Source organism: Podarcis melisellensis, assembly GCF_964234715.1.
Source record: "Podarcis melisellensis genome assembly, chromosome: 10".
Taxonomy (NCBI): domain Eukaryota; kingdom Metazoa; phylum Chordata; class Lepidosauria; order Squamata; family Lacertidae; genus Podarcis; species Podarcis melisellensis.
In genome coordinates this window covers 51,126,874-51,139,846 of record NC_138542.1, presented here as the reverse complement: position 1 = coordinate 51,139,846, position 12,973 = coordinate 51,126,874, and the positions used below count along the sequence as shown (strand labels likewise).

At 41.5% G+C, this 12,973-nt stretch overlaps 1 protein-coding gene across 4 annotated transcripts in view; it reads left to right on the top strand.

Moving 5' to 3' along the window:
• Positions 1-4,942, top strand: part of CRY1 (cryptochrome circadian regulator 1) — a 31,975-nt gene extending 27,033 nt beyond the window's left edge. The window contains exons 12-14 of one of the 4 annotated variants that reach the window (XM_081928276.1): positions 837-908; positions 990-1,097; positions 4,257-4,942. In XM_081928276.1, coding sequence (XP_081784402.1) covers positions 837-908; positions 990-1,093 — 176 coding nt within the window. In that variant the 3' untranslated portion in view covers positions 1,094-1,097; positions 4,257-4,942. Of the gene's footprint in view, positions 1-833; positions 909-989; positions 1,098-4,256 lie in introns of all 4 variants that reach the window. The other 3 variants (XM_081928275.1, XM_081928278.1, XM_081928277.1) reach the window with 3 other exon arrangements.
• Positions 4,943-12,973: the final 8,031 nt, after the last annotated feature.

The following is a 12,973-nucleotide window of genomic DNA, read 5'->3' as shown; positions in this document are numbered from 1 at the left end:
CTGTGTAAGTGTGTTGTTGAGGACCAAGGTGCAAGAGGAAGAATTCTAGAAAATAAATGGGACTTCCTCAAGTGGGATTTGCATTGCATTGCCAGCAATCATACAGGTTGTCATTTAAAGAGAGCTAAGTATGCCTGAATAATTAAGCACTGAAATCTCACTGGCTTTAGAGAAAGTGAGATAGTTCTGTCAGTATTTATCCACCCATATGCTGGAGTTCTACAATTTTCAGCTATGCAAGTTAACCACAGATCCCAGCTGGAACGGTGGAGAAGGAAGTAAAGCAGGAACACATGGGACTTCAAAATTTTAGCCTCTTAGGTATGCACACAGCCAAAGGCTATTCCTTGGGGCCAAGGGCACGGGCTGCAACAAGACTAATTTTTAGATTTCCCTATGTCATGGGTAGGCAAACTAAGGCCTGGGGGCTGGATCTGGCCCAATTGCCTTCTAAATCCGGCCCACAGACAGTCCGGGAATCAGTGTGTTTTTACATGAGTAGAATGTGTGCTTTTATTTAAAATGCATCTCTGGGTTATTTGTGGGGCACAGGAATTTCTTCACCCCCCCCCCATATAGTCCGCCCCCCCACAAGGTCTGAGGGATAGCGGACTGGCCCCCTGCTGAAAAAGTTTGCTGACCCCTGCACTATGTATTCACCAAGCCTAGACAACTACCTTTTAAGATTTATGTAGCTTACACAATTGACAGCCCAGTTGGAGACACTTACATTAAAATGTATTATAATTGTATGAAGAATTTCTAGAACTTTGATCAGAAAAATTTATTGCAGATCTATTACACATTTCAAAAATATTTTAATGTGTTTTTAGCAGGTTACCCTCAAGGGAGTGGTATTTTGCATTACGCTCATGGGGAAGGCCAGAAAACACACTTAATTCAGCAAGGTAAGTTCTATAAACATCTGTGATGGCATTATCTGAAACTCAAATAGATTCTTAAAGTAGGTCTTTGGTTTCAATTTGCAGGAAGAGCATCTCTTGTTGCTGGAATGTGCACTGGGAAACGTCCAAATCCAGAAGAGGAAACTCAGAGCATTGGTCCCAAAGTCCAGCGACAAAGCAGTAATTAATTGGGTAAAAATAAGAACTCTGAAGGAAGATATTAATGATAGAAAACCACATGCTGATGTCAGAAGGAAAAACTAAACATGCCTCCTGAATGGTTAAGAACATAGCTTCCATTAGAGGAGTGGACCAAATATCATTGAACCTAACATCCTGCGTGGCAGTGGCCAAGAGTCCTGACATTCAGTTTATGCTTTTAGCAGTTGCATGGGACTACCATATGACTTGTGTTGCCAGTTCTGCTCCATTTAGCTTAACTTGCCCCCACCCCTTAAAACTGTGCATTCGCTTTGTCTATTTTTTGAGCTTGCAGAGTGATGATAACCATCCACTTCAGTCATCAGTTATTTGTGTAACTTTCTATGAGCAGGGAAAGGGAACGATTTTGTTTAATTTGACTCCACTCATTCTTATGCTCTTATGCATAGTTTTTCTACTGAGAAAGTGGAAGTTTCCTTTCATTTATTACCATTACATTATACAGTTGTCAGTCCTGCAACTTGCTTTTTTCGTCCCTAAGCTGCAGCAGGTCTAAAATACTGTCCTGTTGGCAGCTTCGAATCTGCACCCCCATAAATATTCATGTTCTGCTCTCCCCCTTTAGAGATAATATCCAAATGCATACCCAGTGTAAACACTGCACATAGATTTATCTAGGTTGGTTGCAGTATTTTTCTGTAGTTCTTGCACGTCTTTATGTTGCTGCAAATGTGCATCCGTAGGCCTATGAAGTGTGCATTTAGAATAAGTAGCCATGCCTGCTCTGAAGCATATTTTGTACTGAAGCAGTTACTCTGTTCTAGCCTGTTTAGAATAGCTGGGGCCATGTGTTTTCTTCTGCAGCTGTAGAGCAGGGTTTGGAGCAGTTAACAGAAAATTATTCTGTACAACAAATTACTTAAACGTCCGTATAGTTGGGAAATCTCACCTATCTTTCTATGACGACCATACCAAGAACCCTAAATATTTATATAACTGCTGAGTATTATCAGCTGACATAGAAGGGTTGAACAGTTTATTTTGCTGTATTTTTATCTGTATGCCTGAAATATTTATTGTAAGTATGAAGAATTGCTCCAGCAATTATGTTTTGATGTGTCACCTTAGTTCTGAGCTTTGTTTAAAATAATTGTGGCATTGTGATCTGAAATATGCCATATCGGTATTATGGATAAACATATTGTCAGACTTCACTTAACATTGTGCTTCCATCAAATTCAATCCATTTTACCACTCTACACACTCCTTTGCCTCAATCGGCAGCTTCTTGACTAATTTACAAGATATAAAAACAGCCATCTATTTGCCCTGCACTATTTATATTCTGTTCAAGTTTTATTGACTCCCTCCTTTATTTTACACTTTGAGGCACACCAAAGGTTGTAGGGCTATACCTCAGCGGGAGAGCATCTGCTTTGTATACAGCAGGTCCCAAGTTCAATCTGGCATCTCCAGGTAGAGCTAGGAGAGAAACTGTGAAAAGCGGCTGCCAGTCTGTAAGCAATACTGAGCAAGATGACCAGGTGCTCCAAGTATAAGGCAGCTTTCTGTGTTCCTAAGATCTAGACTTATAGGTCAAGCTCTTATGGCTAATTTTGTCATATTATCTCTCCAATAGGCCTCTAGAAAAACTTTACTTTTGTGAGTTACTGAAAGTTTAACATAGCATTGTGTGGATCATGTAAAATTTGGTAGCCTACACAAGTACTGAAGATTGGAAAAAAAAGACCAGTCTGCTCTTCTTAAAAACACAAAAAATGCATTCTGTAGCTGCCCATTATATTTGGAAATATTTTTTACCTACTCAGCTTTCACAGCAAATATTTGGCTGCAGTCCATCACACACTTCCCTGGGAGTAGGCCCAGTTCAACTCAGGGGGGCTTATTTCTGAGAAGACATGCGTGCAATTTCATTGTTAGTTTGCAGTGCATGTATGTCTATGGACAGTTGTCTTTGCCTCTTTTTCTTATCTGTTATTTTTTGACAGGGCTGTTTACAATATACAACACAAAAAGGTATAGCATAATAATGATAAACATAAATAATAATAATACACATAATTACACCCACCCATTTAATAAGCCACAGATCATTTAATTAGCCAAAGGCCTGGGAGAAGAGGAATGTTTTTGCTTGGAGCCTAAAGATACATAACAAAAAAAAGTGCCAGGGAAGCCTCCTTGGGGAGAGCATTCGACAAGTGGGGAGCCACCTCATAAAGGGCTCATTCTTGTGTTGCCACCTCCAGACCTCTTGTGTAGGAGGCAGATGAAGAAGAGCCTCAGGTGATTACTGCAGGGTCTGGGTCAGGTCATATGGGGAGAGGCAGTCCTTGAGGTACTGTGGTCTTGAGCTGTTTATAACTCTAGGTCAGAACCAGCACTTTGAATTGGGCCCAGAAACTATTTGACAGCCACTGCAGTCGGGCCAAGGCTGGTGTTATAGGCTCAAACCATCTTGTCCTCGTGAACAACCTGGCCGCTGAATTCTGCACCAAAACTGGGCCTAAACTGTAATTGAAATGGATGTAGAAAATGTGTTTCCTCCAAAAGTGCCTAGATCTGGTCTGCGACCACTCGTTGAATAACCTTGCCCAAGAAGGGGAGGTTGGTAACTGAGCAGTAATGACTTAGATTACTTGAGTGGTTTTACCACTGCCTCCTTCAAGTAGTCAGGGACCACTCCCTCTCGCAAGGAGGCATTAATCACCTCCCTTGCCCAGCAAGCTGTCCCATCCTTGCTAGTTTTTATCAGCCAAGAGGGGCAAGGGTCCAGAACACAAGTGGTCACCCTGACTGATACAAGCACCTTGCCCACAATTCATTGAACATAACAGGATTAGACAGTGCTCTGGACATCACTTACTTGTGTTCTGAAATTCCCAAATCACCATTCTTTTTTGTTTGGACTTCCACTGCTAGCAAGAAGCTACACATTGTAGCCTTATGGCACCTTACATGCAGCACAACTTATGCAAGTGATGAAGCAGTCATTAAATTAAATTATGAACAGACAATGTATGCAGAAAATGTGATTCATTACATATAAAAACATATTAACAAATATTAAAATGTATGCAAGGTATGGTAACAAGTTTCAGAAAGAGAAAACATATAATATTTATTGAGAATTAATTCCTAATGGACTGATTCATTTTTGTCTTGCAGCTTTGCTGAAAGAGAAGGATCCACACCCTAAAATTTCAGGGCAAAATTATTTCACTTCATATTGGAATTAAAAGTTTTTGTGAGAGTACTTGTATTAAAATGTGCATTTTCATGCATTTATTTTCACACAGTCTGAATGGTTGTAAACAAGTATGTTTTTTAATGCATTGTTTCTAACTGGTATTTCTATGGTTTTTAAACTTTTAATGACTCACAAAGGGGAAATAGAGAATTGTAAATAAAGCATTTGGTGATGAATTTGGTAACTTACTGTAAATATAAGCATTCATGATTAGTGATAGACTCATCAATATATTTTTGATATTTCATGTATGGCTTTCAGAAAAGGCTTTAATTGGATGGATATAAAACGGAAACTGTCCAGACAATGATGACCTTGATCATTTTTAGATTTAATATTTTTAGATTCGGGGCAGGATTTTTGACCCCTTTATGAACCAAACTGTCTTTTCAAAATGGTCAGCTCTTATATGTCTGTGTATAAAATGCAATAGAGATGTTACTCTATGAAAATACAGCTGTATATAAGTCTCATATGCCAATATTTTGTTAAACTATGAAGTTGTCATGTCTGATGTTTTGTCCTTGTATTTCCCACTGCCTTGTTCAATCACAGTGAGGATGCCCTTGTTAATAAAAATGTATATACAGGTTGTTTCATTTAAGTCTTGTTTTTGAGCAGATTTTGTATTGGTCTAGTCAACAGTTTTTAAGAAGTGCTAGCATACAAGTTTTGAATTGCTTTTACCTTGTGTTTATAGAATTTTATAGCTTCAAATAGCATTTGAAGAGTTTAATCACCCTCACTAGCTATTGTCCTAAGCACCCACAGCCAAGGAAGGCACATATCTGATAGCTAATCCTTTACTGACAAAAGTGCGTACTTAAGGCAACTCTCACAGTGCTCCAGAAGTCCAGTTACTGAACTTAAGTATGGAACATGTTTACTTCTGATATTTTGCCTCTTATCAGGGTAGTAGTTCCTGTTACTCCTTTCACAATGAGTCCCTCTGCATTTCTTTTCTGCATTCAGCTGGAAGCAGGTTTATCCCTGGTTCCATATGGCATTTGTGGTAATGCTATCTTCTACATTACTATCCTGACAGTGGTACCCCGGGTTACATACACTTCAGGTTACAGACGCTTCAGGTTACAGACTCCGCTAACCCAGAAATACTGCTTCAGGTTAAGAACTTTGCTTCAGGATGAGAACAGAAGTCGTGCTCTGGCGGCACGGCAGCAGCAGGAGGCCCCATTAGCTAAAGTGGTGCTTCAGGTTAAGAACAGTTTCAGATTAAGTACGGACCTCCGGAACGAATTAAGTTCTTAACCTGAGGTACCACTGTACTTGCTCTGGTTTTTAGTAGTAAATATTTGCTTTAGTACACAAAGAATTTAAACAGGATATAAAAAGAAAAAGACAAACATTGCCTGTTTAATTCCTGAGAACAGGTAACATATTACAAGAAATAAAATAGTGGCAATGCAGGTTGAAATGCTCCTGGTTAGTTCTATAGTAAGGAACAGGGAACTAGGCCTAAATCTGGTATGCAATTCCTAAGTAGCTGATTTTTTGAATTTAACTGACAGCAGTGCAGCAAAGTGCAACCATAAAATATAGAGCAAACATCATAGAAAGGTGGAGCTTTTTTCTGTCACCAACTGCTTCACAGTTCCACTCCTCCATGCAAGGTGAGTTAATACAACTTTGCCAGTTCCCACATTAGAGGTTAGCACCGCAGTTGCACTTAAAGTTAGAAAAAACACTGCAGCCCAGGTCTTGAAACATGGAGGACTCCCAGGAAAACACTTGAATGCAGTAGTTTTTGCAACCATTTTGTCTGGATTCTCCAGAAACCAGAATAAACTACTTAAACACCAGTTCTAGAGAAATGTTTCATATGAAAGCATTCTTTATGGTTTATTACTATCCATATAAATCTTTAGGAATAATAAAAATCCAATGAATTTATTTGTTAATCTGAATGGTGAAAGTAATCAAGCTTTTTGCGGAGTTCTTTTTTAAAAAATAAGATAAAGTCAAACCTCTGTTCTTGTCAAATTGACCTATAGAGGGTGCTCCAAGAGCTAAAGTATGATTTCTTCTTCTTCACCTCATACATCTCTGGGATAGCCAGCACTTTTGTAAACAGTATACAAACAATATGCCCAGCCAGTGCTCCATAATCTAGATTCAGAGAGTAACTTCAGTTCATCTCTTGTGAAGAGCGAAAGAGTGCATCTGATGGTCAATAGCTACCTTTCTGAAGGGAATGTGAAAGCCTGCTTTCATCTTTAATATAAACAAGAATGAGTGCCACAGAAGGAAACACTTTATTTCTGAGAACCGCAGGTCTTCCCCCCCCCCCATCTGTCTTGCAGTGTGGGGAAGTGTTTTTTAAACCATTCTTAAATTGTAACCCAGAAAGTGTTTTCTGTTCTGCACGGTAGTAGTTTATTCTACTAAAAGGGCACTTGTGCATCCCTATAAGTAATTGCACACCGTACATACAATTGGATCAATACTTACATCCCAGACCTGCTAATTGGATAGAGAGTTGACGCTTTTTGTTACCACCTGGAGAGAAATCCCTTATTGTAATGAGAACAGTTCCTTATAATTTGTTTTAATACATTTTTGTCCTGCTCTTCAGCCAGAAAGGGATCTCAAGTGACTTACAAAAAAATAAGCAAGCTGCCTTTGGCCCTCCCTGCCCTCAGCCTTACCGTTAAATTAACAGACACAACACAAAAGGGGGAAAGATGAGGAGGGAGGAGGAAAAATGTAATCTTTGGCACCAGGTCTTAAAAATTACTGTTCTTAGAATGTTTGGTTGGGATGGGACAGTAAATAAAATGGATCCATTGTTGATTGTGTGGCAAGTGTCAGTTAACTGTTGCTCTTCAAATAGCAGCTTTTGACAGCTCCCCCCTCACTTTTGTTTTTTCTAATGTCTAGACACTTCCTCTCCTCCCTCAGGTCTCATTTGTACCCAGCATTCTTTGCCCCTCCCTGCTACCTACACATTTGAATGAACAGTCAAGGTGCATCTCTTTGAAAGTCTGTAGCATCCTGCTAAATGCTAATCCTAAAGCAGAAATCAAGGGAAGTAGTGAAGTTTTCACCTTTTGACAAGACCTTACAAGTGACCAATTTAGCAAGCAGTTTCATAACACGCGTGCTGTAGTCCCATTTTGTAGGTAACATTTTCAGGTTTCAGACTCAAAAGAAGAATAGAAGCTGGATTACAGGGGACTCTGGTGTTCATGCATGCAGGTTCTGCACAACAACCACCCACTGTTCTCTTGAAAATACAGACCCATATTTCCCGTTTAATTGAGATTTACCGTTGACACAAAATATCTGAAGCCAAACAAAAACAGCAAATACTGATTAAGTGGTGGAGGGAAAATATGGAATGGCCTTTTGACGAATGCAACACATGGACACTAAAAAACCCCACTGCATGCATGAATCTGAATACCCTTAAAGCAGTAGCAGCTCCCAACCTAAAGCAAAAACCAGTGTCCTCCCTTTTGTATGTCCCTCCAGGTGTGCTAGCAGTATGCTGCTCTGGTTCCTATTGTGCTACCAGGTCCTGCATTCCCCCATTGCATTATTCGTTGTTCACTCTGCACAAGGAGAAGAAAAGCAAAGGGCTGGATCAAGAATACACAGATGCTTTTCTTTTGTGCTGGGAGAAGATTCTTCATCATACTGATTATGGAAGGTAGGAAGAGATGAGTAACATTTTGCAATGGCCGCTTAAAACAGGTGAAGCCTGGGATGGTGGTAAAACACAGTGGGGAGTTTGTGAAATTTCCAAGTGTTCCCAATTACACTAGCAGAGCCTTAAAATAGTACAGTGATTGGTTCAGCATTTAGCTTTGATACTGATTTGCTACAGCATGCCTGCAGATTCCTTATTGAAGTGATGCTTAGAAGGTGAACCATGGGCAATGCCATAATCCATACAAAATAATTTAGGTTTGGGAAGTACAAAATGATGGAAGCATTAGTCTGGTCTTCCTTCTGTGCATCTGGTGCAGTAAGTAGTGGTGGTGAAAGATAGTAATTGAAATATTCAGCTAACTTCCATTGGATTTAGTTTAATGTACCAAAAAGCAGAAGACTGTAATATTTGCATTTGCAAGATTAAAGGCTGGAATAATTGACTTACCTGGGAGTGTGAGCCCTATCGAACTCAGTGGGACTTCTTTTTGATCAGACATGTCTTGGGTTGCACTGTCCGGCAGCTGTTGACAACCCAATTCATTAATGCAGGACAGAGGATGCAAGAATATCGGCAGCTACACACAGTAAGCATCCCTCCTTCCATCATTATCTCTAATATGTGCTAATGACTCTATAGCTAGATAAGGAGACTGAGTAATTCTGATAGGCCCCTCTGGCCAAGTAAAACTCTTAAGATTTTCATAATTAAAATCCATACAGATTTCATTAATTGAAGAAAATGAATAGACTTCCCCTGTAATTAACTCCTTCACTCAAAAGGCTAAAAAAGAAAAAAACCAAACAAAAACATAAAAGCAGTTGCGGTTATGTGGTATCAAAGTTGAGCATAAGATAACGGTGTGCTGTTTCACTCTCACCAGTCCCCTCTAATTAGGACCACAATCTCACTTATTGTTCAAAGTCTTAACTGTGAATGGTATTCGAGAGATGTTTTACATTAACTCACAGCAGCCAAGGTTCAGCTCATATGGACTTCAGGTTGACACGGGCCATGGCAGTAGATTTTATTTTATTTAAATTATCTATTTCCAATGTTTGCTTTGAATACAGAATCCAGCATCCTTGATCATTGGCTATACCAGATGAGGATAATGGAAGTTATAGTCCAACAAATTTTGGTTGCCCAAGATCAAGGAAGGTTGTTCTATGACATACTTATTTGGCAGTGTCCAGGCCAATGAAAGTGAACAGTAGACAACAGAGAGACTCAGAGAAGTTGCTGTGTTAAATGTAGGAAGGGGAGTGAATGAAAATGGCCAGCAGGGTTGGTGGCGGGTCACAGGTTCCCCATCAGTGTTTGCAGCAAGCAAAGGGGGCAGGAATCAAAGTTGCCCTAACAATTTGAGGGAGAGCAGCAGAGGCACATCCTAGTCCTTTCTCTGCTGTTGTCTACTCTCCACTTCCTCACTTCCAAGAGGGAACCCTCCAAGTTGGCACTGCTGTCCCAGTGTAGGCAGTATGGTTTCTCTAGATGAGGCCATAGTTCAGTGGTGCAACATTTTTCTTGCATGCAGGTGGTCTCTGATTCATTCCCTAGCATCTCCATGTGGAGTGGGGAATGTCCCTTTTTCTGAAACCCTGGGCAGCTGCTGCCAATCAACGCTGATCATACTGAGCTAGATGGACCAATTCATTCATACCTCATGTTACTGACGCTTCAGGTTACGTGTTTTCAGGTTGCGGACCGCGGGAAATCCGGAAGTACCAGAACGGGTTACTTCCGGGTTTTGTCACTCGCGCATGCGCAGAAGCGCTAAATCACGCTTTATGCATGCGCAGAAGCGCCAAATCACACCGGCATCTGCACAGACGCGGCGAATGCTGCGGGTTGTGGACGTGCCTCTGTCACAGATTACGTCCGCAACCCAAGGTTCCACTGTAGTCTAACTTGATATAAGGCAGAGCCCTATGGGTTCTTCTTTTAAGAGTAGTGCTCAGACTTGCAGCCATATCATTTGTTTCATTTACTTGAGGCTCTCAGATCAGTGAGAGAGTTCTCTCTTTTTATGATCAATTATTAATCAAAGCAGTCTAGATTTCACTGAAGACACACAACTTTATGCAGCAAGATACAGTCGCCCTGATCCAGGGAAATTAGGCTTTCACACACATATTGGAGAACTGCATGCATTGATCAGATACTTACATGAATATGGAAGTTGTGGAAGGAGAATTTCCTTCCTCTAGCAGCCACCCCACCCCACCCTTTACTGCTCAGGAGGTCCCTCTGATGCCTTGGGGCTAGAGGTACGAATTCTAATGCATGCCCAGCTACATAGATCAGTGAAAGGTGCATAGGTGACCTCCGTATTTGGGTTGGTATTCCATTTACTCTTTATTACTTGCTTGATAATAGATGGCAAACAGAAGCACAGTGGCTAATTGCTGCTTAATTTCTACCTCCTCCCACCCAGAGGTCCTGTGCCTTTAAGAAGTCTAACAGGCAGAAATAGAACAGGTGAAGCTTTTCCAATCACTGCTTTTTCATGTCAGGAAGCTTAATGGGTTTCCTGTCTCATAGTGCTAGAATGATGCTGTGGCAGGAGAAGGTGAAATTTCAGTGATCGGCAATTGCCAGTCAGGAAAATGGGTGACTCCACCCCTTTTCATTTAGGGAAGATGGGATCTAGCTGTTTGTGGGACTTGATAAACACTAGCAGCTCTATAGCACTAACCGCAGGCAGCGCTTTGGAAAGGCAAGAGATACTGTATAGTGATGATGCTGGGGGAAAAAGAAAAAAAAGAAGAGAAATTGGGGTCAGGAATGAAAAATACAAAAGATGAAAGTGAAAAGGAAGCGCTGCTGACAGAAATGACTAAGGCGAGTGAAAGAGGTATATTATAAAGAACATCTATTTTAAAAATATTAAAAAGGAAACTGATGCAAAGTCATACAATGTTCCAGAAACACAAGTGAAAGAAAATTTGCAACACTAACAGGAGACAAAAAGTGAAAGAGATGTTTTCCGAGTTAGTATACGCAGCAAATCTTTCCTTTCCTTTTTTACTCCCTTTATTCTTTAGAAAAATACCCATTTAGGTCACAGAGTCTGTAATGCACTTTCTCCTGCGGCTTAAGAGGAGAGGTTCATCACTGAGGTCCACCTGGCCTTTGTCCTTTGTGTTAGTTCAGATGAGACAACATAGCTCAATATAAGCGCATGCACAAACCTATAAGTGACCTGTTCGCCACCTCCTCAGTCCACCTCAGGCATGTATCGTGTGGAGAGCCGGCCCTACCATGAGGCAGAATGAGGCCTTGGGCAGGAAATACTGTGGGGCAGAAAGTAGACAAGAATTAATGCAACCATAAATGCAGCCTCAGTTGCAGTGGAGACCATTGTCTTGGAAGCACAATAGCAGGGACCATTAAGAAGTAACTTAAGGAGTTAATTCTGTTATTATTCTGTATGGCAGCTGATTCTAATTGGCTGGAGATTATAGTCAGCTGGGAGTTAGCTGTGAGGAAGACTGTTATCTGATAGTTGGAAATGGAGGGAAAGGAGAGTTCTGATGCAGTTTTCCTCCTTTATGTAGGCTTGACCTCTAGTTTACTTTTCCTCAAGTTTCTGGTCTGCCAGCTTTATTCCAGTCACCCTGCTAAGTGGGAGAACCAACTTGTCCTTCACCTCAGACAGCAAAAGGGCTTTGCCTGGCCTACAACTGGGAGGGCTGCTTTGTGAGTGGGGCTGCTGTTTCCTGTGAGGGAGAACATGGCTCTGAGCAAACTGAACTGATGGTTGACTAACAAAGCAACTTCCTCCAAGGTTTGTGGGCTGACTTGCCCTTCAGGTCAATAGTCGCCACGGCAGGCCCTGACTGGACTCGGAGTCCTCAGAGGATGAACCACACCACAGACCACAGGCCAAGGCTCTTGAGGAGCAGGCAGGACCCCCTGGAACCAGAGCTGAGGATCCCCTTAAGGGAGATCCCTGCTGAAGAAGGCTTGGGGTTGTCTGGGGAAGAGGTGGGCTCACCCCCAGCCCTCCAGAACAGGAGTGGCAAAAGGACCAGGCTGCAGAACGATGGCCTAGCATGTGCCTACAGCCATTGTGCGGCTCGTGAGTAAGCAATCCCTGAAACACCTTCGCTACAAGCAGCTGGGTTTGGGGTTTGCTCTAGGAGGCCAGAGGTTTCCCTCTTGAGTCTTCCAGCTGTTGAAAATGCCACAATCTTCTGGAACCTTGCTGCTTATTTCTGCTCACCTCTCCTTGCTGTGCTGTACCTTGCCTGAACTCCTCGTTACATGACTTTGCCTCTGGATTATGTTTTAGACTAAGATGGTATTTCTGTGCTTAACCTTGGTTTGTTTGGCCTGGACTGTACCTGCAGCCCTACCTATCTCTGGGAGCGTTTTGCTAAGAGGCTTCCTTCCACCTCCTGAGACTGGGACCCTAGCACTTGAAGTCACCCACAAAAGTTTGATTTTGTGACACAGATTGGTGAGTACAGTAAATAAATAAAGCTACAGCTGTATGCGTGTGTATTTTGCCCTGTACTTCAGGGATGGGTAAACCAGTGGCCTTCCTGATGATGTTGGATTCCATCTCCCATCAGCTTCAGCCAGCTTTGCTCATGGGCCAGGAATGATGGGAGTTGGAGTCCAGCAACGTATGGAGGGCCACAGGATCCCCATTCCTCCCTATAAATGTTCTGTGAAGATTTAAAGCTGTATAAATCATCTTACAAGGATAAGTAGTTATCTCTCTTGACTCCTTCTTGGTCTACACAAATGTCCTATTTGTCCAGTCTAATTAGTGTCAGCTTGTACAGGTGTATAGCATCTGGAGCATATCCAATTAAATGAGGGGACTTTTTACAAAAGAAAACAGACCAGGGCGGGAAATTCTGAGAAGAGTGACTGAGAGCAGAAGCTGAGAAAAGGTTAGCTGAGTTTCCTGTTAAAAAGCTCCTAATTGGAATGAACACTGTTTGCTCT